At 41.1% G+C, this 26,810-nt stretch overlaps 1 protein-coding gene across 1 annotated transcript in view; it reads left to right on the top strand.

Annotated features, from left to right (window-relative positions):
• The window catches only part of GRM5 (glutamate metabotropic receptor 5), a gene marked incomplete at its 5' end in the record, with an annotated part of 241,551 nt that overhangs the window by 177,273 nt on the left and 37,468 nt on the right, over positions 1–26,810 (top strand). The window contains 3 exons of the mRNA XM_063305907.1: positions 13,677–13,923; positions 18,796–18,964; positions 19,632–19,758. Of these exons, the coding sequence (XP_063161977.1) occupies positions 13,677–13,923; positions 18,796–18,964; positions 19,632–19,758 (543 nt within the window). The remainder of the gene's footprint in view (positions 1–13,676; positions 13,924–18,795; positions 18,965–19,631; positions 19,759–26,810) is intronic.

Raw genomic sequence — 26,810 nt, 5'->3', positions numbered from 1 at the left:
ATTTTTTTAAAAAAATCATTTTAATTTTACATTCTTTAAATTAATTTGCTAGATATTTTTCTCTTGTAGAGATCAGTAGACCATGTGCGCTAGTACCATCAACTTTTGAGAACAATTAATTAAATCTGCACACTTGAAGGGAAAGATGCTCAAATCCATATTTTAACAAGGATTTGAAAAATTCTTGCATAGATTAATGCAGGAGCAGAATGGAATGGATTTATCAGTGAACATATGTGGAGCTGCCTTGGACTGAAAACTGACTTACTCATCCCTGTTCAAAGGCTGCAGATTTCTCCACAGTAATGAAAGCCAATAAATAAAATTGAGGATTTGGGTGAAATAGAATCGATAGCTTTTGTTTAGGGAAATGATTTTATAAACATAGTTTGCCTCTGGAAGACATGATTACATTCAGGAGTTTGCATATATAACATTGTTCTTTCAGAAACACACATTCATCAATAATTCAAAGAGTGGTGCCAGGTATTTTTTCCTTCATCAGTCAGTAACAGCAAAATTTATCAATCAGTAACAGTAAAATTCTGCAAGAATTACAAGTTACACTCTTTAACTAAGATGGCCACAAAAATATTGCCCCACCTCATTGAAAAAGTGGATAATTGGGGGCACAATTTAGCTAACTGATTGACTGACTGATTGATTGATTGATTGATTCAAAAATTTGATACAGTGTATCACCTACTTCCTGAGACTCAAGGGAATTTTAGAACAAAATATAGAAATCAACACACAAGCAGTACTTTAACTAAGTAAATTAAGGCGGCCCTTCTATGACCAATGCAAAAGCTCTACCGAAAAGTAAGCTATTCAATTCTTTTTTTAAAGGCCAAAAGGTTAGGACATTCATTATCTCAGGAAACAAGGTGTTCTAGAGTATGGAAACAGCCACTGCCTCAATGGGCTTTCCCCTGCCCCCTTTCTATTTGCATGTGGGACAACATGGGGGTGGGGGGACAAATCTTGCAGAGAAGGATTGTTCCTTAAGTTCCTGGGACTCAGGCATGTAGGGCTTTGAAGATACCTTGAACTGGACCTGGAAGCAAACTGGTAACCAGTTAACAATGTAGCTTGAGTATAAAAGTGCTCAGTTAGTAGATGGGCCACCACATTTTAAATCAGTTGAAGCTTCCAAGATGTCTTTAAAAGTAGTCATGTGTAGAATGCATTATAATGAACCACTGTTTTCAGAGCCTCATGATCCAGAAACACCCATGGTTGGTGTACCAGCAAAGGTGGACAAAGATTCCCCTGGCCATGACCTCCATCTGCTGTTCTCAGAAGAATTGCATGTCCAGGAGGACCCCAAAATGGCTTCTTTAGAAGGACAAAGTTGGAAGTGGAATCAAGCCAGAATGATCACCATGGACAATAGGCCTGTCTTGCAAAGATTTAATGTGAGCTTGTTTTGACTCATCCAGGCACTCACTACCTCCAAGTACTGGGACAGGATTTAGATGGCTTTCCTGATCCAGCCTGGGATGGTGATATACAACTGGTATCATCAGTATGCTGGTGGTGGTGCTGTTGCCCTCAAATTGACAGATTAATTAGCATCTGCTAATTATTTGTAGAGTAGCCAAGGTAGAAACAGCTTCTCTAATTTAAATTGTATACATAATTTCAATTTTAATATAGGTGTTATTATCATAGCTGACAAGATTTTGACCAGGTTCTCAGGCTGCTGTTCAGTTACTAACAATTATCTCATTCCTCCCTCATTGTGTTTTTTTACAAAATATTTTGCAATTGGACTACAGTTAGAAATATCTTTACACATGGGACCACCCAGTGTAAAGTGGACCTCTTTAGGCAATGTCAAAGCACTGCCCTTGGGTTTCACAATCACTAACAAAGTTGTGGAGTCATACAATTCAATAACTATGGACAGATTTAAAATGCCATAAATCTCATGAGTTTGTCTTATTTTGCAAGATCTCAGGTGAGAATGCCTGAGTTTTCAGCATTCCCACCTTAGATGAGGACATCTAAAGACTTTCAAGATTTAGGCAGAGAAAGAGAGAGTTTTAGATAAGTAGGTAGAAAGGAAGGAAGGGAGGTGGGTGAGATGGTAGAGGAGAGGAGATAAATTTAATTGTGGGAACACCTGAGAAGATTGACCTCTTTTCTAGCCCTTTGGAATAATTAAATTAGAAGCAGAATATCCATGTAGCACAACGGCAATCTTTGATCAAATCCTAAGCCATTAATTCTTCAATCTATATTTCTTTCCTTGTTATTCAATTGGTATGGGTTGACTAATTAAAAAAGAACACACAGAAAGAAGTGTAGTCCCAATAAATCTCATCCTGCTTTTATCAGGTAACTTCTGTGAACTTATTTGATCCAGGCTTGTCTACAGAAAGTATTATCAACAAACCACTAGCCAAATTAGACAGGTCAAATCCTGATGGATCAGGAGTTATCCTATTTTTGAAGGGAATCTAAAAGAACACTATTCATCCTAAAACAGACTGATCATTATGATTATACACGTCAGCGTTGTTTCTGGAGCAACTCCAATTGCTGTTAAATGACTAGTGTAATTAATTGCATAGTGCATGCACACTTAATTTTGAGGATGAATACTTTGCTAAAGTTTTGCATATTGCAACATCATCTGCTGCTCAGTGTTCCACTTAATTTCAATTAAAATGCATTTTGTGGGTAATCCTTTCTCAAAGTTATTGTGCTTATTATTTTCAATTAGAAATAGATATTTCTTGAGTATGATAGTATGGCTGTTTCCTTTGCACCCCCTTGTTGTTGTTGCTTTTTACTACTATGTAAGTATGTATGTTTTTATGTATGTATTTGTTGGATTTATACAGCCTTCCCCTCAAAATGATGCAGGGTGGTGTACAATTAAAAAAAACCCACAGAGAACAAGTATGAACTGTCATAAGATATAAAATAGGCTAAAAAGTAACACAAACCTATTGCTGAGGCCATCCAACAAACAAAGAATCATATTGGATGGGATTAGAAAATCTCCTCACCCAACTTCTGGGAAAAAGCTTGGTCTTTAAGGCTTTATGAAAAGCAGGCTGGGTTTCTGATTCTTCTGAGATAGACATCCTTTAAGTCATTTAGCAAAGGAAAGCAAAGAGTTTTTGTGGCATGGAATCCAGGAATAGAGTCAAGGGTCAGCCTAACTGGGGGCTCACACCCCACTCCTCTTGATTCTTGCAGTTTCTTCTAGCTCTAGTCTAATCAATGAAGGAGGAGCAATTGAAAGCCAGTGTGGATGACCTATAGGGGAGGATGACCTATGGGCCATGGTTACATGAGGTTCCCACCCCATTATTGTGACATAAAGGGTACACTCTGAAATTCAGGAGACATCTCAACTTCTTGTTTTTGTAGAGAATGAAAAGAAAAACCTGTTAGGAAGAAGTTCAAGGAGTAAATCTGTGTCTGTTACTATTTCTCAACTTAACCTATCACACAGGACTGTTGTAAAATATGCCTATTGCCATAAGCTGCTGGAAGAAAGGTGGGGTATTATATTAAAATATAATGGTAGTGATAAAGAATAAATGACACTGCCTATTCATACAGTGGGATCCTAAGCAGCAGTTGGTGACAGTGTTATCAAGAAGCTAGCCACCAAAGGAGAGGAGACCATTTTAGATGTTTTGGTGAAGGCCTCTCCAAATTATGAAATGGTCCTTTCCCCCAAAAAGCTGAAGTATTTGGAATTTGGTTCAAAAGACCAGGATAGTTAGTAAGAACTGAAGCTGGACACAAATATATTTTTTTAGAATTTTGCATTCAACTTGTGGTCAGGAATATTTTGTGCATCATTTCTCTAGGGGCAGGGAAATTTTTCCAACCACTTCTCAAGGGCAGGATTCCCAGTGTGAGATGTTCTTTGCTGATGACTTCCCCACACTGGGCACCCTCTTGATGTGATTACCTCAACTCCACCAAGGCTGAAATAGGAAACACTTTGATAATTAGTGGATTCTCCTTTGTTGGAGGTCTTGGGGAGAGACCAGTCAGCAAACTGCTCTAGCTTTGTAGACTTCCTACATCAAGAGGGCTTGGGTTAGATGATCAACAAAGCATCCTCTAAATCTTTGATTCTATACTCTTTTTAATTGCTGTGTGATGGGCAGGAAATATGATACATGCAGCATTTTATACCACTGTTTCAGCTCCAGCAGAACTTTGGGAAAGAGTACAGTGGCGTGGAACATTCCAATATTTAGAATGCTTCTATAGAAATGGAAATATCCTGATTTAAATTGCCAGGTTTAACACTGATGCCATGGTGACTTCTCTCTGTTCAAGCTGGTTTTTCATTACAGAGCAACTACAAATGCACACTTTGCCATTGACTAATTTGTGAATCTGGAAAAGTACTGCAGCAAAGTAATTCTTTGTGGTCTTTCATAAAATGCACCAATAATGGACATCCTTCCTCCCCTCATATACACCCCTTCTGTTCTTTTCTTCTAAAGCTTCTTGGGTGAACAATATGCCCTTCTGCAAACAGCTCCAAACAGAACAAAGACTCTGTGTGCCACAATTTTGCATCTCCCCAGAATAAAAAAGTGGGGCTGATCCTGTGTAGCTTATCCGAGCTCAGAGCAAACATTAAAAAAAAAAAATTCCATGCCTCCTTTGTCACGCACCTCAGTGTTTCCAGTTCCCTCAAATGACTTATTTCTTTTCATGGTATTATTGCCATGCCCCTAACTGCTTCTTAGCATAACTGGCTGATGTCATCTAAAAATGTAAGAAGAACCATGCTGAATTACATGATTAACATATGGAATTAAGTCCCACAAGGTCTGGTGATGACTTTAAATTGAATGGCTTTCAGAAGAGGTACTGCATATATTTATGGAGCACCGGGCTATCAAGAGCTGGTAGTCTTGAAGACTCACTTTGGGCTGGCCAACATCAGTTGCAGAAGGACATCAGTGGGGTGATAGTTTGTCTTTATGCTGTAAGCAGCCCAGAGGTAGTTGTTTGACCAGTGTGAGAAACAAAACACTGGATTAGGATGGTCCTTGGGCTGATCCAGTATGGCTATTTTTATGTTCTCATGATCGAGCCGAAACTCCATCTAACGCATTATTTGGTTTCACACAATGGACCTTACTGCTTCCTTGAAACTAGTATTGAAGATTGGCTGCCTGTAATTCCAGTGGTAGCAAATGACCATTAAGATTAGTACCTCTTGAAGCCTGATTCTTCATGAGTTTTTCCATTCCCCTTTTAAAATCATCTAAACTGGTAATGATCACTCCATCTGATGGCAGCAAATTCATACTTCTGAGTTGTATGAAAGAATTTTTTAAAAAGTAATTCATTTATTTCATCAGTTAATTCATTTGTATACAAAACAATCCATGTGGGCTTCCAGCAGTTTTCATCAATCAAACAAAATATAGAAAATATATTATAACTCCCAATGGCACCAGCCCATTATCCACCAAATGCTATCCAGAAGAACTCAGTTGTCATCAACCTTAGGAAAGTGAGTAGTTGCTAACCTGGCCTTAAAGGGTAGCAATTCCATAAAACAGTCAAGACTCCTGAAGGACCCAAAACTCTAGAAGGCAAATAGCCAAGAAGGCAACATCATCACCATCACCCAGGCTGATTGGTAATATATGCCAAGTCTGGTCATTCATCCATTACCAGTTTTTAGATGAACATTATCTTATTACAAATGGACCTGGCATTGTCATCAGCAGTTCAAAGCCAAGGTTTATCAGTCCTGAATTTCCTACATTTAAACTGTTTGCACTCTACCCAAAACCATGATTTGTTCTATAAATCAATATTGGCTGTATTCATACAATAGTTAAACAACAGCTGAGTTCACACAATATATTGAACTAAAATCAAACAAACTACCTTAGGGCTCAGTATGTTGTCTGAATCCAAGCTTAGTTTCAACAAATGTAGAGTCAATCTTCCCCATTTCTAAAATCCCGCATTGTCTTTCTCTGTTGTCCTGGAATAGAAGAATTCATTAAAGGTTTGCAATGCTATTATCTCCAGGGTGCCTCACCACGTATTATATGATGGTTGCAGATCAAGATGGAGAGGAAGTCACAGATGTTTAACAAGCCAAATTACTGGACAACAGCAGAAAATACTGAGCAAGAGATGCAGAAGGAATGAAGCGGGACACAATGGGAATTGTATGGTCTTGGAAGATAAACGAATATATACACCTAAGTGATTAGCACCACCAAGCAATGAATACATTCTGAACATTCTAAGGTTAAATAATGCAGAATGTATAACAACGAATCTGACAGCAACAGAGGAAATGTATACAGCATGGAGGGGGGGGGAAATAATAAGACAGGTGTGGTGATAATGATGGAAAATCTCAGATTGCACTCCGAAGGGAAATCATACCACTTTATGAAATCTTCGAAAACACGGTTGGAGTTCAGCTATCTTCCCCAGCCCACTGTCATTTTATAATCAGAACTACTCCAGGGGCAGTGTAATTAGGCCCTACACTGTAGAATGGTAGACCAAAATTAAAAAACGTGTGTCAGGGCCAGCCTCGCTTCGCAATAAGACACAGACTCACTTAATGGATATTAAGGATTTCTGGTTTATTGGAATGATAGCTGACAGAACGAAAAATGGGTACGGGGTTGGTGGTGTGGAGGTGCCCCTTTTATACCCTCTTGTATTGCCTCGGGCTCCCCACCCCACATTGTCCCGATCCCTCTTGATGGGACCCTTGATGGCCGCCTGGGCGTTTTCCCGGTGCCTTCCTTTGTCTCCCAGCGTCGGTTGTGTCCTCCGGGGCACCAGGTGCGGCTTATCTCCGTTCCTCTGACGTCCTTCTTTTCAGCTGCCTATGGGTCCATGGGTGTGGGTGCTTTTGGGTGCTTGTGTTAATCCCTAGTTTGATTATCTCCTTCCTCTATTTCTTAATGATCATGATCCACGTTGTGAGGCTCTTTGTGCCTTGCAACGAGGTCATGACAACGTGTCTGTTGACTAGGGCCAGTTGACCTTAGGACCAAAGGGTTTTTGAATTGATGCCCTTGCATCCGTAATCATGTGTTCGAGTGTGTCTGTGTTTAGCAGATGTTTTAATTGCTATACATTCTTTATAAGCTTTGTGCACCAGCCTGGCACACAGATGCACACATACACATATACATGTGGAGAGACATTACTGCCTACATACTTCTCTTAGACTGTTTGTAAGTAGAAAAGGTAAAATTATCCAGCAGGGTGAAGATGAGTTTTATTACTTGATGTAGTGTTCCAAGGGATTTTAATTCTTTTTTTTTTTTCATTCTTTTTATGGCAGTGGTTTAGGAGGGGGTTAGTTTTAAATGAAAACCGCTCCAAGTTTGTTTTCAATTAAACTACCTTCACCTGGTGGACTGCAAATATTATAACCAAGTCAAATATGTGTGTCTCCAAACTCTGCCCTTCAGTCTTCCAAGGTTTGGAGATCTAAAGTGAAAAGGCAATGCTTTCCTTTATGGGACTTGCTCTCAAATTGCTGCAGCACAGCTCATATCTCCCAAACTTGGATAGTGCCCAGGTCACACCTTCTGGTTCCTGCATGGCTAATGAAGAAGTGGTTCGAGATATGATGGGGCTTTGCCAGTATTGTCCTGGCTGTCATAGACTGCATGAGTATTTTGCCTTCCAAAAATAGTGGTGCTTTGTCCCAGGTTATGCGACTGTTTGCTATGAGAACAACAGAGACTGGACTGGATAAACAGTTAAGTAAGTGAAATGTGCTGTGCTAATAGGGTCATAAATATCAGTGAATGAATCTGGAATGAATCAGTGTCAGAATCCATGGGATCACAATAATGATTGATTGATTAGGAACCATCAGGTCAGTGATGACTCTTAGCAACCACATAAATACACCTTCTCCAGGAGGACCTATCCCTTTCCCAACCTGGCTCTTCAAGTCTTCAAACAGTGCACCCATCATCACTGTAATCAGTTCCATCTAGCAAGATGCTGATTGTCCTCTTCTCTTTCCTTCCACCTTTTCCAGCATGTAATGTGCCCAAAATTTGATAATTTGAGTCTGATCATTTGTGTCTCAAATTGAGAACTCTGAATTGATTTGTTCTATGATCTATTTGTTTGTTTTCTTGGCTATCCATGGTATTCTCAGGAGTCTTGGAGTCCTTGGTGCTCTCTGAGCTTGGTTGTTTGCTTGCAGATGTTTCATTACCCAACTAGGAAACATTGTCAGTACAAGTGAGGGTGGGGCTTGCTGCCTGTTTATATATAGTAGCTTTCCCTGGCAGTTTTGATATGGGTGTGGTTTCCTCCTTGCTGATTTCTTGATAGAGTATTGATTTTTGCCTGATTGTTTTGTCTGGTGCTGATCCCTGCTTATCTGAGTGTTGGATGCTGGAGGGGATGTGTTCTAGTCTTTGTTTCCTTCCTAGGTTTTTAATTCTCTCTTTTAAATGGTCTGTAAATGTGGTTTATCTCTATGTGTCTATTGATGGCTGATTTGTCTTGATGCCAAGCTTCCAGGAATTCCCTAGCATTTTTGGATTTGACTTGATCTAAAATGCTAATTGTTTCCAGTTGAAACTGTCATTGAGTCTGTCCATGTGTTGTGAGATTAAGGAGTTTCCATCATGTCTTCTGACTGCTAGTTGGTGTTCATGGATGTGCTCTGCTTGTCTTCTGCCTGCCTGTCCTACATAGTGGCTTTCACAGTCCTTGCATTGTATGGTGTAGATGACTCCTGTTTTTACTTCTTAGGCTACTGTGCTTCTTGGTTTGATTAAGTTGTTTTAGAGGGCTTTAGTTGGTTTGTGTGCTACGGTGATGCCCAGCGGTTGCAGTAGTCTGTTGGCTGTTTCTGAGATCCTTTTGATACATGGGAGTGTTATCCTTTTCATAGCTTCTGTTGGTTGGGTTGTAGTGGGTTGAGTGGTCAGGCACTTTTTGATGAAGTTGAGGGGGTATCCATTTTGCTGGAAGATGCTGTATAGCTGATCTGTTTCCTTTTTCTGGTGTTCTGGGTTGCTGCAGCATGTAAGTGCTCATCTGAATAATGTTCTTACACAGCTCCCCTTGTGTGAGGTTGAGTTGTTGCTTTGGTAGTGGGCCACTTGGTTAGTGTGGGCTGTTTTCTGATAGACTTGGGTTTCTAAGTTGCCATAGTTTCCTGTACTGATGAGGATATCCAGGAGGGGGAGTGTGTTGTTTTCTTCTTCCCTTGTGAATTTATTCCTTTGAAGATGTTGTTGATCATCTCATATCTCATGTCTTCTCTAGTTGTTCCTTTTTTATTATGACAAGGGTGTCATCTACATAATGGTTCCATATTTTTGATTGTATGAGTGGGAGTGCTGTAGCTTCTAGATGCGGCATCACAGTCTCTGCTATGAGTCCTGACAGTGGTGATCCCATGGGTGTTTCTCTGATTTGTTGGTATATCTATCCATTGAACTGAAAGTAGGTAGTGAGGCAAAGGGATCTGCTTGCTTTAGCTGAGCATCTGAAATGACCTTCCTACCACAGAACTATCTATATTCTTTGTTTACATTACCAACATTCTTCATTAATCACTCTTAAGAACACCTTCCCTTCCCACCATGATGAGGAGCATAGACTTGAGGGGGCAAAATAATGATAATAGTAACCATAACGGTAATGAATATAATGATGGTGTGAATCATATCCAGATGTATAATTTCTTTGCATTGATTGATTGATTGGGCTTACAGACTGCCCCATTTCTGAAGACTCCAAGCAGTTTATGAATATCAACATAAAATTAAAATATAGAAAATCAATAATGCGAATATAACAAGAAAGCCTGTTGTATCAGTTAGTGCTGAGGCAACATGTTGGCGTGGGCTGATCGATGAAGTCACGAAGAGTCAGAAGCGACTGAACTAATAAACAACAACAGCACCCTGGTTAATATTTCTGGGCAAAGTATCTTTGACTCATAGTAAAGATCTGTACATTACATGCATACTTGAAATGTAGCCTATTGCTGATGTTTTAAGGACTGGAAATGCTTCCCAGTGGATTTTGAAACAACATAATCATCCCTTCTCCTAAATTTTCTTTTTCAAAAAGCCAATAGGACCTGATTATCTCTGTAAACACTTTTAGCTGCAGTTGCTGATTTTATGCTACTATTCTTTGCAAAGGCAGCTGGGGCGTTCGCAGGTATGATAAAAAAATTCAAGATGCAGCCATGGTAGCACAACGTACATAAAGAACAAATGGTGCTTCAATTGCACTGCCATGGCCACCATCTTGACTTTTTTTACCAAAGCCTGCAGACACCCCTGAGGGCAGCTGTACACCTTCTCCTATTCAGAAGAATTAGATTGATTTAATTTTCCTGCTGTATTTCAGAAATACAGATCATCTACTCATATTCAAGGAAATGTCAGTAGAACCTCTCCTTTCAGAGTAGGGTAGGTACAGAGAACATCACTGAACTCCTAGTATGAACGGATCTATCCCTTTTCCCCAAGGAAAGGGCAACCTTTAGATCCAGAAAGCCACATTTGATGCTTGGTTGGGAGTTGGAGGCACATGTACACATGCTCCCAAGTACACATAGGATGCAAATCAACCCTCTTCAAGGCGAAAGGAAGGGGGATGAGGCTTTAGCTGCCCTCAGTAACCAAGTTAATATTCCTCCCTCCTGATGGAAAGTAAAGGGAACCAAAAATCCTGAGCAGAATTGCAGTATTGGTATGCGCCATCACTTCACTTCCCAGTGATCCTGCTTCAGGTATTGAGCAGAGTGCCTGGCAGGGAGGAAGGGAGCATGTTCACCCAGCCTCCCGTGGTGCCAGTCTCAGCCATCTGTTGGGAATGCTTTAATTTCTGCTCTGAGCAGGGGGTTGGGACTCAAAATCTTAAATGGCCCCTTCCAATTCTAGGATTCCAGGATACTACTGAAGAACACTGGCTGGTTTTTGATGCAAGTAATAGCAGGAACCCAGAGATCTGAAACAGAATAGCAATTCCAACAGCCCGTTACCAGCTGTTTGGCAGACTGCTGAGGGCTGTGATAACACTGGGGAAATGGGACTTCCTGGCAACTTGCCAATAGCTGTTTGGTGGGCTGCTGGAAAGCATGGGAGGAGGAGACATCAGCAGCTAGCTACATGAAGACCCTGGGAAGGCAGGGATTACCTGCCTCTGCTCTGCATCCTTTGAGCCAATGGGAGATTAGACTTTAAATTAGAGCCTAACCAGAGTTTCTTAGAAGGCATTTTTCTATGAAAAAAGATAAGATTTGCCATTTTCCCACTTTCCCTCCATGCTGTTTTATTTCATTCCCCTACACCCCATTCTCGTCTTTATTTCCCATTTCTTTTTCCAATGAACACTGCTCTGATCCTTTCTTGTTTGTCAGTAGGCTCATTTTCCAAAGCTTTCTCCTGGGTTCTCTCCATCTGCCCCCCCAGTCTACGTTTTGTTCATAATGGATATGCATCTGCTCTGTTCCAACTTCTCACTGGCCTTGAGCTCTTTCTTGAACTTGTATGAATGAAAATATTGAATGAAGTGTTGGGCATTTCCTTGATCATATTCCATGGGACAAACCCCAGATGTTGGTGATGGAGTTGGCAGGGAGAAGAAACTATTTGCAGAAGTATTTGTTCTATTCTAATCTGCCCTGGTCAGATCAAGCTAGAGCTTTGTACCTAATTCTGTGCACCACAGAAATGACATTGAAAAACTGGAGGGACTTGAAAGGAGGTCCACCAAGATAGTGAAGGGAGTGGGAATGGTTTAGCATCCAGAAAAGATTACTGAGTGGAGATATGATACCAGTTTTCAAATATATGAAGAACTGTCATCCAGGAAAGGTGTGGCCTTACTCTCGATTGCCCCTGAGGCAGAACCATAACCAGTGGGTTAGAACAACATGAAAAGACATTCAGGATACACATCAGGTAGTTGATGCATGTGTGGAGCATAGTCCTTCACGAGAGGTCTTCAGATATCAGCTGAAGGGGTGTTTGTCAGAGATTCTGCACTAAGTAAGGAGTTGGACCAGATGACTTCTAAGTTCCTTTCCAACTCTATGATTCTATGAATTACCCGGGCTCCAACAAGTTTTTTGGGGGGCTTGGGGAATCTATAATATTCAGAATTAGCATGATCAAATCGATTGTTAATTGGCACCCAAAGGAGTGAGCTAAGCATTTAAAATGTAATCCGGAAAGCTTCCTCCACACTCCTTGTGCTGGACCACTCCCTTCAGTGGACAAAATAAATACTGTAGCAGAAACTTGCACTGATAAAGCATTGAGGGAGAAGAAAACAGACTGAGGGAACCCAAAAGAGCATTTTTCTATGGGGCTTCTCAATGTCTTAACATTAACCTTCATTACAGTTACCATTTTGTATAAATTGAGCAAATGAAAGAATAGGGGCATTCCAAATAACTACATAAGGTACCTGGTCATAAGGTCATAAGGAAACGACTTATGACCTTAGGAAGACCCATTTCATTCTTCCAGTGAAATGGGTCTTTCTACCTTATTTCTCCATCCTCTGGTTTCAACCAGCTCATTTCTTCTTCTTACTACCCAGCTGTCAGTTTTGTCCTTATTTCTTAGTCAAAATTCCATGGCTAGTGATTCATCACCATGATAAATTGGGGTTTACCCACCTTAACATTTTTGTACACTTGCAACTTTGGAACCGCACTCTTTGATTGAGAAATAATACTTTGATTCCTATTTCCACAAGTGAAAGAAATCTTACATCAGAAAGGAATGATGTTGTTGATGATGATGATGATGATGATGTCCCATTCTAAGATCTTAGCTCTAAAGAACCCAGAAAGGAAGCTGACCTTGGACAAGTGGCAGGAACTGAGAACCACATGATGACAGAGCAAAGATACTTGCTGGTCATGGAGAAGAACATTTCTGTTAATAGACTAGTAGGAGTAAATAAGAATATTGCATAGGCCAATGTAGGGTTATATAAAGTGGGTTTTTTCCTTCTTTTCTGGGGGATGACTGTAGGGCATGAATAGTTCCTTTGGCAAAATACAACACAACACTTTCCTTTCCAGATGAACAGTATTCATTAACTTCCAGCGGAAGGTGTGAGTAAGAGCTGCACTTGGAATTATTTATAATGGCCGTTGTCCCTAGAAGGCCCTCCTGTACTCAGTGGCTCCCACTGCTTTTAACAGAAATGGTTTGTACGCAGCATCTTTCAACCCACAGCACAGGGAGGCTTTGCAAACACGTGCTTTGACATTGGCATGCCACTTCAGCAATCTCACACTATTTCGTTGCCATGGCAATATTTTTGGTGGTAGGGAAATTTCTTGGTTTTTCACAGCTCACATGCCAGGGAACATTTTCTTCCAACTGTTCTTTTTAGCTAGCATCTTTGTTGAGACGCCAGACCCTTGGTTTGGTGCCACTTACTGAAAGAACCCGTGGGATGACTTCCATGAAAATAACTTCTTGCTGACCCATTTGAAGAGTTGAGAGTCAGACTTGGAGTTAAAGACAGCTGCAGCATTACCTAAACCCAGATATTTTCATTCGTTCTAGAGTTCGAAGAGGGGGAAAAAGAACACTTTATAGCAAACAGACAATTATTAAGGTATATTTTGTTAACCTGAAAACAGTGGCAATTCTTACATGTTCTTTTCTTGACAGGTAATTTGACCTTAGAAAGACAACATGTGCAAGATTCCAAGATGGGGTTCGTGATTAATGCAATTTACTCCATGGCATATGGCCTCCATAACATGCAAATGGCACTGTGTCCAGGCTATGCGGGTCTTTGTGATGCTATGAAGCCAATTGATGGACGGAAACTCCTGGATTCTCTGATGAAGGCAAACTTCACTGGGGTTTCTGGAGATATGATCTCATTTGATGAAAATGGAGACTCACCAGGACGGTACTGTACATATTTAACCATTTAGAAAATATAGAATGTCTTGGCTTGCTATTTACTCCATTTTTTTTAAATCACAACAATTGGAATTCTTGAAATGGGCCCAGATTTTGTCATAGTTGAAGTTAACCCATTGTAATGTGGGACTTAATCATGACTAAACTAAGTCTGATTCAGTAGACCTACATCTTCCTAATTAAGGACTCATCCTCACTTCCTCCTAACTATGGCCCAACCAAGACCCAGATTTTTTTTTAGTGTCCTCAGCCTACAGGATGAGGCACCTTATGGTAGTTCAGCTGTAAAGTTTTCCTTCTTCCATCATAATTTTCGCTATGAACCCAAACTAGCAATTATCAGCCATGTGGTTGCTGAAGTAGTCAAGCATTGGGATTTGCCCTTCTTCTATTGGTTGCTTCAGACTTCAGCAAGCTTGTCTCCTCCTGTAATGGGCAGTAAAAATAACCTTGAGGAACAGAAGGAAGAGCCACATCAAAGGCAATAGTCAGATAAAAGAAATCTGGGCCCCAGGCAGAAATGTAATTTGAGAAAGTGTCTCAGACAAGACCCTCCCTTGTTCTCAAGCAGATAAAGGGAGGGAGGGAAAAGCAGATTCATACTTGCAAGATTGATGTCAGCCCTTCAAGGTAGACCAGACTAGGATGCCAAAGTTATGAATGCTAATGCTACTTTATTATAAGATTACAGCAATAGAATCTTGCAAATGAAGCCAGGGGGATTCACCAAATTGCATTCCTTAACTTAACTTGTATTGAAACAGTGCAGAACAGTACTGCACTGAGCACTTGCCGGCCTTGTTATTAAGGCAGAATTGGGAACGGCACAATTTATGCCAGCTAACTTTCGGCCAACTCATACACTGTGGAGCCCATGGACACCATAATAGGGACCAAGTTTTAAAGTTTTAAAGGACTGTAAGATAGGCTTAGTCGGATTTCTTTGCTATGTTCTTAGACCACAAATATGCACTCCGACAGACTGAAGCAGTTCATTTTCCAAAGTGATGTAAATGTTCACACAAGCTGCTTCTTGGAGATACCATGAATTGGACCAGTTGACTTTTCTGAAATTCATGCTGACATTTAAATCATGCTTCACTATTTTGGATTTTGAATGAGAATTGGCCAGTTGGCAGAACCACTGTCAGTAAAGGCTTCAAATCATTTTATGAGGACATCAAAAACATTTAGCAATTTCCTTGGCAGTCAAATGCATTTCCTCTTTGTCTCTGTTTTGCTTTCTCTCCTGATGCCTAGGAAAAGATGTCATCCATATCATCCTATACCCAGCAGGAAAATTACATTTCAATCCACATATGTTCTTTCAAATATTCAGTCATCACATAAAGTATATTCCTTCCTCAACTTCGGTGAGAAAAAGGGATAGTGGTATCTTCCAAATGCACCGGATATGATATAATGTCCCAGGCCTTTGTTAGTGAATGATGCCAGTGATTGGTAAACCATGGCCCTATCAACAGGCATGTAAATCACCAAGAAACCATCGCTGGACCCTACTGTACTGGATAATTTTCATCCAGTCTCCCACCTCCCCTTTTTGGGGAAAGTGGTTGAGAAAGTGGTGGCATTACAGCTCCAGAGGGTTCTGGAGGAAAGGGATTATCTAGACCCCTTTCAGTCAGATTTCAGGCCCGGATATGGGACAGAAACAGCATTGGTCGCACTTATGGATGACCTCTGGCGGGAGTGGGATGGGGGTAGTGCACCCATCCTTGCTCTTCTTGACCTTTCAGCAGCTTTCGATACCATCGACCATGGTATCCTTCTGGACCGACAGGGAGTTGGGGGTGGGCGGCGTGGTTCTGCGCTGGTTCACCTCCTTCCTCCAGGGTCGGCCCCAATCAGTGGTGATGGGGAGTGAGAGATCCAACCCTCAACCCCTCCTTTGTGGGGTGCCGCAGGGTTCAGTTCTCTCTCCTCTCCTATTCAACATCTACATGAAACCACTGGGCGAGATCATCCGTCACCACGGGATGAGGTATCATCAGTATGTTGATGATACTCAATTGTATATCTCCATCCCGGGTGAGGTAAGTGATGCTGTGACTGCCCTCTCTCAGTGTCTGGGGGCTGTAGGGGTCTGGATGGGGAGCAACAATCTTCGGCTGAACTCTGGTAAGATGGAGTGCCTGTGGGTTAATGGTTCTTCCATGTCCAGGACCTTGTCATCTTTGGTTCTGGATGGGGTGGCAGTGCCCCAGACAGACCCGGTGTGTAACTTGGGGGTCCTTGTGGACTCATGGCTCCTGCTCGAAGAGCAGGTGGCAGTCATGGCCAGAAGGGCCTTTGCACAGCTTCATGTTGTGCACCAGTTACACCCCTTCCTGGATTGAGAAGCCCTTCGAACAGTCACTCATGCCCTTGTTATCTCCCATATAGACTATTGCAATGCGGTCTACATGGGGCTACCCTTGAAGAGTATCCGGAAGCTTCAGCTGGTCCAGAATGCAGCCACGCAGGCTATTTTTGGCACCCCTAGAAGGGTGCATATAACACCTTTGCTGCACGTGCTGCATTAGATACCAGTTTGCTTCTGGGTCCAATTCAAGGTGTTGGTTATCACCTTTAAAGCCCTACATAGCATGGGACTGGGTTACCTGAGGGACCGCCTCTTCCCTGCATCATCAGCCCCTCCCACCCGATCATGCAGAGAGGGCATTCTGCAGACCCTGTTGGTAAGAGAATTCCATCTGGCGGGGTCCAGGAGGTGGGCCTTCTCTGCAGTAGCACCCACCCTTTGGAACATCTTGCCCCTGGAGGTGAGATTAGCCCCATCGCTCCTGGCCTTCCAGAGGAAATTGAAGACCTGGCTCTGCCACTGGACTTGGGGAGGGGAGGAGAAGAGTCCCCATTCGGGGAGATGGGTGGTGACATAAATTTAATAATAAATAAAAATACTCAGGGTTGGCTAGTGCCTTGAAGTGCCCCTCCTACGCAATGACTGAATGAGACCACAGCCATCTGGATTTTATTTATATTTAGTAGCTATGTGAAATTGTTTTATAGGGTATTTTATATTGGAATTTTATTATATATTTATTGGTTTTTGGATTATATTGTTGTAAACCACCCAGAGTCCCTCTGGTGGGAAGAGATGGGTGGTGACAAATTTGATAAATACATAAATAAAATTATCTGGAATATTCATGTATTCCAATTATAATTTATTAACCTCTTTTAAATTCCTGTGGTCTCATAGATTCACATCAGCCAAAAAAATTTGCAATGGCTCTTAGCCAAGAAGGTAGTCAGGCTGCTTGGATCAGAGCAGAACTCAACCCTAGCAATATGCTGTCTTGCTGTTGCTATGCCTGAGCTGGATGGACAGGTAAATCTAAAGCTATGCAGCATTTCAAAGTCAAAGGCAAAAGTGGCTTCAGAGATTATAGGCTTTATAGTGGCTGCAATTCCTTACACTAAACATGTGTTTTCTTTGGATCGCAGTGCAACCGTGGATAGTGGGAAAAGATGATTATAATTGGAATGAATGACTATTCCAGATAATTTGGTGGTTTTCATGCCTGTTGATAGGGCCATGGTTTACCAATCGCTGGCATCATTCACTAACAAAGGCCTGGGACATTATATCATATCCATTGCATTTGCAGACAGGGACTGTAGGAACACATCTACTGTTCTCCAAAGCACTGCTAGAATCTTACTTCAACACTAGAGACACAGTAGCATCCCAGCTGCATTTAAGACAAGCTAACATAGGGCAGGCTGTGTGACATACACAGTCTGTCCTCAAACAAGGGGCAGTTACTCAAGAGGAACTGCAGTAGAATAAATACTGTTGCTTCTCATTCTGCCTAAAGATAGAGCTGAACTCCCATCTCAACCATATATGATCCAGAATGTCCAGGATATCTGCATAAGGTCAAGAACTTCCAAGATTAGTATGGGCAGCCCTGTCCAACTTGGTGCCTTCTATATGGACTTGATTTAAACTTCCATACAGGTAGTCCTCGACTTACGACCACAGTAGGGGCCAGAAAATTCATCATTAAGTGGTACAGTAGTTAAGTGAGGCATCACATGACCGCATCCAATTTTACGACATTTTTTGCTGCAGCTGTTAAGCGAATCACACGGTTCCCCATTGATTTTGCTTGTCAGAAGCCAGCTGGGAAGGTCACACATGGCGATCATGTGACCCCAGGATGCTGCAACCATCATAAATACATGCCAGTTCCCAATCACCTGAATTTTGATCACGTGACCATGGGGACGCTGCGACAGTTGTAAGTGCAAGGACCGGTCACAAGTAACTTTTTCAGTGCCATTGTAACTTTGAACAGTCACTAAATGAACGGTTGTAAGTTGAGGACTACCTGTAATTTCTTGCTGGGGACTAGGGGAGCTGAAGGTCACACATTAGCCTACCTGAAGTCAACAGCACCTAGCTTATACCCTGGCAACTCCAAAGAGTATCAGGGGATACATTCTAGTCCTTTGTACCATTATGGTACAAGAAAGCCTTCTCTAACCTACAGATGCCCTACGACCAATGAACAGAGATGATGGGAGCTACAGTTCAAACCTCTGCTGGGCGCCCATTGTTCTGTTGGAATTTCTGCCAGTCCATCTCCCCAGGCATTTGTACATGTTGATTATGACTGAAGATACGGCACGTAACTTGTATTCACACTCTGGGTTGAATTTGGATTGAACTGAAATCACCGAGATTAACGTTAGGTGTGAATTGAACAGCCCAATGAAAAAATGCTCATGGTTACCTGTTGCCTTGTTTTGCACCTCTTTTCTCACGGTGACCCTGTCCTCAGCTCTGAGTTTAGGCTCAACAGAGCGATTTCTCTTTTTCATTTGAAAGGTATGAGATCATGAATTTTAAGAAAATGGGGAAGGGTCATTACGATTACATCAATGTCGGAAGTTGGGACAATGGTGAACTGAAGATGGACGATGATGAAATTTGGTCAAAGAAAAGTTCTGTCATCAGATCTGTATGCAGTGAACCTTGTGAGAAAGCAGAGATTAAGGTAAATAAATGTGGTTTGGAGCTGCTGATCCATGGCCCAGCCTGTAACAGCAAGAGAGAGAGAAAAAGAGAGGCTTACTGTACATACATAAATACATACATAAATACACATATTCTCTCTCTCTCTCTCTCTCTCTCTCTCTCTGACAAACACACACACACACACACACACTTTCCCATGGTTCCTGGCAGACTCTGCTCCAAAGTTAGTGAGGACAGCCCTAACACTTTTCCGGGCTAAGCTGCCAACTTTTCAGAGCTAGTGTCTTAATCTTGTGACCAACATATACATGGAAGTGGTTATATAATTAAAACAGTAGAGTCAACCATACAACTTGATGTTCAGCAGAACGTTCATTCTCTCCCCCAACACCAAGGTAGGAACTGACCTGTAGATCTAAAATGCCCATGATTGGAAATGGCCATGATGCACAGGACATCCTGAGATGCGGTGGGATCCAGAACTCAGCTCCAAGATGGGCAAAAACTGAAAACTCACCTGGAAAATGGGCAAAGAGCTCTAGCCCTTCACGTAGAAGGGATTGTTAACAACTTCTGCTGTTTTGTAAAAATAGATGGATGTAATACAATGGCACAAAACACAACACCTCATGAATTTTAGAAAACAAAAATTGTTTAAAAATATGTTTGTTGCGTGTTCTTCTCAGGTTATTCGCAAGGGCGAAGTCAGCTGCTGCTGGACCTGCACCCGATGCAAAGAGAATGAGTTTGTCTTTGATGAATACACCTGCAGGGCCTGTGAGCTGGGCTCTTGGCCCAACCATGGCCTCACTGGTATGTGCAGAATAATAGAACATTGTCTTACAAATAGGAACGGCAACAGAATGTTGACTGTATGGAGATTTCTATTTAGCCAGATAGGGTATTCTGAGAAAAGGCCTATGCCATTCCCTTTTCTTCTTCTCTTCACCCCCACCCCCATCAGCATCCATAATTACGTGAGGCTTGGCATTTTTGCTGCTTTGGAGTTTCTCCACCACCTTGCAACCTTCTTGCTACCTTCCAAGTTTATTTATAGAAATGTTGGGATTCACCGGACCCCATTCACTGGGTCCTGTTGATAGCTGCGAATGGGTTTAGATCATTACTCACCATAAAAGGAGGCCGTTACTAATATACAAATATTAAGATTTAATTATGCCAGTGCAGATGCTTTGATTTCTACCATGTTCTTCAGTATGGCCCCAAATCACATGTTTTAAGCTTTTCTCCCATTCCTCTCCATGTGATGACTGATTAAGAACAGAGTAAAATTTCCAGCATCCCAATTTAGTTATTCCCTAAATTTTGCTCTGCTCTCCTTTTCAGTCTTCCCTAAACCTCATCCAACAGCAAGCCTTTGAAAAATGAATGCCAGGGCTGGTTGTATCTTTCTGTTTTTTCTAAAGCAACCTGTGGGATTTCGTTGTAATCCATAGAGCTTAGCAATGTTTTTCTACTGCAGCAAAAACAGGCAAGAATCCTATGCCACCTGAAATATAAATTGATTCCAGTGTCAGCATTTGTTGGATCTTAGGGACCCTTTGCAAGAAGCATAAAAATTGGATTGCTTTCCATCAGCTGTCAAGTCTTAGGCGGTGTTTTAAAGTCACTGTTCTAACAAGCTATAAGGCAACTGCTACCTTGCAAGCCTTATTAGTTTCCAGCCTGGCCTGAAAGCAGTTTAAGGAAACCTGCTCCCTCTCTTAAAGTTTTACCTCCCCCAAGGCTGTGCCTCTCTCCTCTGAAGCAGGAATCTCATATCCCTGGAAAAAAAGGAGGAAGTTCTTATCCCCAATTAGCAGTGAACTGGAGATAAAGACTCTTCCTCATTCAAATGTCCTTATGGTGGATCTTTCAAGGCTCACCCAGCTGTCCTTGAAACACCTCATATCTGAGACTGCTGTAGAGCCAGTCAGTTCTTCTTGTTTGCCACAAGTGTCTTGGAGACTGCAAGGATGTGCATGGAACATACAATGAGCACAACATTATTCTGGTGCTCTTTGTTTCTGTCAAAATTTCTGGAGGTAAAGGAGATGAGTGGAATCTTCAACAGTGACACCTGTTATTGGATCATACTTCTTCAAACAGCAATTAGGGGACCAGATATGTAAATAGTGACACCACATTCACTGAAAAGAGCCCCCGATTTGTGTATCACCCATGCTAACATATCACCAATATTGTCTTCTTGCTCATGTATGTGTTGTATAATTCTCTTTCTCTTTTTCCTTTCCTTCCCTCCCTCACTCCCTCCCCCTCTTTCTCCTCTTAGCTTCTATCTCTCCCTCCCCTCCCCTCCCCTCCCTTCCCGCTTTCCCTTCCTTCCTTCCCCTTCCTTCCTTCCTTCCTCCCCCTCTTCCTCCCCTTACCTTCTCCGCTTCCCTTTCCCTCCTCCTCTTCCTCCCCTCTCCTCCCCTTCCCACAAATCATTTTTCTTATTTTTGGCAGCACAGAAATAATTAATTGAGATAAGATCCAGTTGGGAATATTGGCAAAACAGAAAACATTTTAAAGGGTATTTGTATTCTTTCCTCCAAAGTTTTTGGAGAAATATCAATCACAAGTAAGATTTAGCAACAGTTCTGTATTTGGGAGAATATTATAGGAAGTGGATAAAGATGAAAAAATTCCTCTAGGAGTGGATTTTGGCAGTTTAACCTCAGAATAATTTATGGTGGGATGAATTCCAGCCACAAGTGAAATCCACTATCATTTGTCTTTCCCACCCCCACCCCCATATATGTATAGGTATATGTATATCAATCAAAGCAAATATTTCTAGCTCAGGGTTGAACTGTGGAGTCATTGGTGCTCTGTGAGCCTGGTTTCATTGCCAGACTAGGCAACATCTTCAGTGCAAAGAGGGAATGGGCCTTGCTCTCAGCTTATACACCATGCCTTGCCCTGCTTGTGTTGGTGGGGGTGTTGTTCTCTCCTTGGGAGTTCTTTGATTGGGCTGTTTTTTGGGCTATTGGTCTTTTGGGTTGCTTAATATGTTTTGAAGAGTTTTAGTTGGTTTATGTGCTATGGTGATGCCATGTGGTTGTAAAAAACAGGAGTTATTTACAACATACAATGCAAAGACTATAACAGCTACTATGTAGGACAGACAGGCAGGAGACTAGCAGAGCGCATCCACGAACACCAACTAGCAGTCAGAAGACACAATGAGAGCTCCTTAATCTCACAACACATGGACAGACTCAACCACAGTTTCAACTGGGAAACAGTGACCATCTTAAACCAAGCCAAATCCAAAAACGCCAGAGAATTTCTGGAAGCCTGGCACTCAGACAAAGCAGCCATCAGCAGACACATAGAGGTAAACAACATTTACATACCATTCAAAAGAGACAATAGAAAAGCCAAAAGACCAGTGCATTCCCTTGCCAGCAATCAACACCCAGATATGCAAAAATCAACACTAGGATTAACACCAGATGAACCATCAAACTGCACAATACACCCTAATCAAGGAACTATCAACTCAGGCAATCAACCAAGCAGCAAACAACAGCCCAATCAAGAACTCCCTAGGAGAGAACAACACCCCTCCCAACACAAGCAGGGCAAGCCATGGTATATAAACAGAGAGCAAGGCCCATTCCCTCTTTGCACTGAAGATGTTGCCTAGTCTGGCAATGAAACGTCTGCAAGAAAACAACAAGGCTCAGAGAGCACCAAGGACTCCACAGTATATGTATATGTATATGTATATGTATATGTATATGTATATGTATATGTATATGTATATGTATATGTTCGTTCATAGGAGCTGGTGATAACTGCATTTGCCTTTAAATGTACAAGCGGATGCATTCATTTTTTTTAAAAAAAATGTATAAAGTTCTCTGTAAGTTCTTTCCATCTTAAAAAAAAAAAACAGCACACTTATTGTTGCTTTAGCCATCTTTGCGGATTAGATGCGTCTTTCCTGGCTTTTCCTGGAATGGCCATGAGATGAAATGATATCCCTCGATCACACAGTCAGTCCAGAAGACGATAAAGAAGGGACGAAGACTTTTGCAAATAGCCTGGTGACTCTGTAGGCACTCTGAGCTTTTAAAAATTAGCAAATACTGGAAGAGATCCTTTGTCATCTCATGCATGGTTTTTTTTTTTAAAAAAAAGTGTAATCCACATCTGCTTCCATTTAGACTGGCAAATGTTCAGGGTTTTTTTTTTTTAATGTGAGTATAAATGCACATTGCATTCTACATATACAGTACCGTTATTGTTCATGAACAGTTGCTTTAACTCTTCACTCCTAGGGTTCTGAAGTATTCAAAGGAACATATTTTTAGTTAGATTTATGCTAAAAGTGAAAGGAAATTGCATTTAGAGAGATTACACACCTGCTGGGAAGGCAGTGTTTTCTGTATACTGATTTTCCCTTCTTTTTGTTTTTTCCCCCTGATTATTTTCTTGGTTTATTACTGTTTTTGAACTCTTCTTGAAGGAGGAAAATAAGGCCAACTCACAATCTTTGTGACTACTGCAGTAGGTAAAAGAAACTGTTTTCAGCAGCTTTGAATAACACAAGGAGAGAGTCAAAGTTATTAATTCCACCAGCCTTTGATCAATCTTCCCTCTGGGCAGGTCTTTTTAATTCTTATTAATGTTCTGTAGATATGTTGGTGGCTTGATTTTTGAGATGACAGAACAGAAAAGCAGATGATGGATGAATGGATAGATGGATGGATGGATGGATGGATGGACAGATTTAATTACTCAATTTAGATAGATAGATGTAATGACTCAACTTACATATCCAATATTTTGTTATTATAAGCATGAAGAAAATCCCTGACTGATTGGATGGAGGGAAATAAGGACGCCCCCTGTTTCTTTTCTTCTCCCTCTCCTGGAACATAGTTCAACTCTTCAGCACTGTAGACCTAGCAAGAAGTACCTAAAAGGAAGCCAACAAAGTCCTACCTTTAGCATACTAATAAACTGTTACCTTGGCTGACTCGTCCTCAGCTAGTGAGTGAGTTCAGTTGCCAACTCAATTTTTATTGCCTTGCCACTGGATTTCACCTCCAGTCAAATCAAAGGTGAATGTGGAAGATCTCCAAAATAATTAACCTAATGAAGAATTCTGGAGAACTCAAAAAATTGTGATCATTATAAAACTTCCATTGAGGGGTTTTGTGAGTTTGGAATTCATTTTATTTGTTCTTCATAATCAAGTCATTATTACTGTATTTCTTTTGGAAGATCTTGTTCCCAAAATGTTTTGGAGTATGCAGAAAGACTATAGAAGAATTTTCTAAGTAAAGAAAGACCAAAGGCTTTCTAAAGACCTTCTGAATAAAGACTAGAAATTTAGCAACATTTACATAAATAAATACTTTTTAGAGAATGTTTCTCTACAGATAGAAGTGGGTTTTATGATCAACTATTCCTAAAGCAGTTGCCAAAATGTCTCCATAAACATTGCAGAAGGGGCACGATTACAAGGCTCTGTTGTTGTTGTTGTTTATTCGTTTAGTCCCTTCCGACTCTTTGTGACTTCATGGACCAGCCCACGCCAGAGCTTCCTGTCGGTCGTCAACACCCCCAGCTCCCCCAGGGACGAGTCCGTCACCTCTAGAATATCATCCATCCATCTTGCCCTTGGTCAGCCCCTCTTCCTTTTGCCTTCCACTCTCCCTAGCATCAGCATCTTCTCCAGGCTCTGTAGTTTTATATAAATTAATAATTATGGAGAGAAGATTAGACAGGGCCAAAGCATTTGATGCTGAGAGAGCAGTTGCTGAATTCTACTGCACTCATACTGTTTCCCTAATCATACTGAGAAAAAGTCACCTTTTTTTCCTTTGACAAGAACCCCAAGTTGGTTCCCTCCCACTCTCCAGTAGCTCCAATCAATTATTTTAAACTGTGGCAGTTCCTATCCAAGGAAGATAGATGCTTTGGAACTGTGGTGTTGGAGGAAAATTCTGAGAGTGCCTTGGACTGCAAGAAGATCAAACCAGTCCATCCTCCAGGAAATCAAGCCAGACTGCTCACTTGAGGGAACGATATTAAAGGCAAAACTGAAATACTTTGGCCACATAATGAGAAGACAGGACACCCTGGAGAAGATGCTGATGCTAGGGAGAGTGGAGGGCAAAAGGAAGAGGGGCCGACCAAGGGCAAGATGGATGGATGATATTCTAGAGGTGACGGACTCATCCCCAGGGGAGCTGGGGGTGTTGACGACTGACAGGAAGCTCTGGCGTGGGCTGGTCCATGAAATCATGAAGAGTCGGAAGCGACTGAACGAATAAACAACAGTTCCTATCTGCAGACTTCCCATCCCACTTGCATCTACTAGCTTGAAGGCAAAAGAACCAATATTCTGTATTATATTATTCTCAGCATTCTCAAATAAAAGAGGAAAACAGAAGTCAACTAGCACTTCACTTTCAGGAGAATTTGGACAAACTGGGACAGGTCCATAGAAAAGCCATGAGGATGATTAGAGGATTGAAAACTATGACTTTGGCAATGTTTAATCCTGGGAAGAGAAGGCGGAGAGGAGAATTGACAGCATTTCAACTGATAGCAGTCAAAAAGGAGTGTCAGTTGGAAGAGGGTCAAGACTTACGCTCCATCAAACCAGAAGGCAGAACACAGAATAACAGATTTTTAAGTTAGAGGAAGGCAGATTCCCTTTTTTTAAAAAATAGTTTTTATTAACAGATGTTACATTCTTTTGTAAGAAATACATTAGAAGAAAGAAAAAATAATACCATAAAGTAAATGTGAAAAAGAAAAAAAATAAAAGAACAGAAAACACGAATATATATATATATATATATATATACACACATTGTATATATTCATGTTTTCTGTGTATGTGTATATATACAGTGTGCATGTGTGTATGTGTGTATACACACACATACACACACACACACAGAGTGTATATCAGTTGAACTTTAGGGAAAAAAAGCAGTATAAGAGTGGAACCAATGAGCCAAATAGACTGTGGATTCCCCTTACATGGATATGTTCAAGCTGAGCCATCCGTTCATGATACAGGTAGTCCTCGTTTAGTGACCACAATTAGGACCAGCAACTTGGTCATTAAGCAAAGTGGTCACTAAGTGAAACCCCAACTGTGCTTATGATCTTACTTCAGCTTTCCTTTGCTTTACAGACCTGCAAAGGTCATAAACGCGAGGATTGGTTGCAAAGTTTGTTTTTATCACTGTCGTAACTGCAAACGGTCACTAAACAAGGCAGTTGCTAAGCGAGGACTACCTGCACTTGTACTTGGATTCCTGCACTGAGCAGAAGCTTGAACTCTATAGCCTTAATAGACCCTTGATATTCCTGATTCTATGAGTCTCTTTGTTTGGGAATCCAACGTATTTTGATCCGTGCCAGTATGAAATAAACTGGATGACTGAAGGTGGGTCACTGTTTCTCAGCCAAGAGGTATGCACAGATAGCAAATGTTTGGTCAAATGATTTTAGAGGAAACTACTGGGGTTTTTTAATGAATTTTTCAAAGGCCAAGAGAAATGTTCTGATTTATTTATTTAAGAGTCATCATTAGCCGTGGAGGAGCACAGCTTTTCTCTTTTTTCCATTTTTTAATTAATTTTTATTAAAGAAGTCTTTTTACAGAGGAAAAACCATTCAGATTTGAAGAAAAAAGAAAGTAAAGTAAAAGAAAAGTGATACGTAAATAGAAAAGAAACGAAAGAGAAAGACAGGGAGGGAGGGAGGGGCTTCTGATCTTCTTTACAGCAGTTATAAATGCATTTATCTTTTTAGCCCATTATTTTGCATCCTTCACTTTGCTCCAAAAATAGGATTGCTCCTGGAATTGTGGAGAAAATATGATA

This window comes from Candoia aspera, chromosome 5 (assembly GCF_035149785.1).
Source record: "Candoia aspera isolate rCanAsp1 chromosome 5, rCanAsp1.hap2, whole genome shotgun sequence".
Classification (NCBI taxonomy): domain Eukaryota; kingdom Metazoa; phylum Chordata; class Lepidosauria; order Squamata; family Boidae; genus Candoia; species Candoia aspera.
The sequence above is the reverse complement of the archived record's forward strand: the minus strand, read 5'-3'. Positions and strand labels throughout refer to the sequence as shown.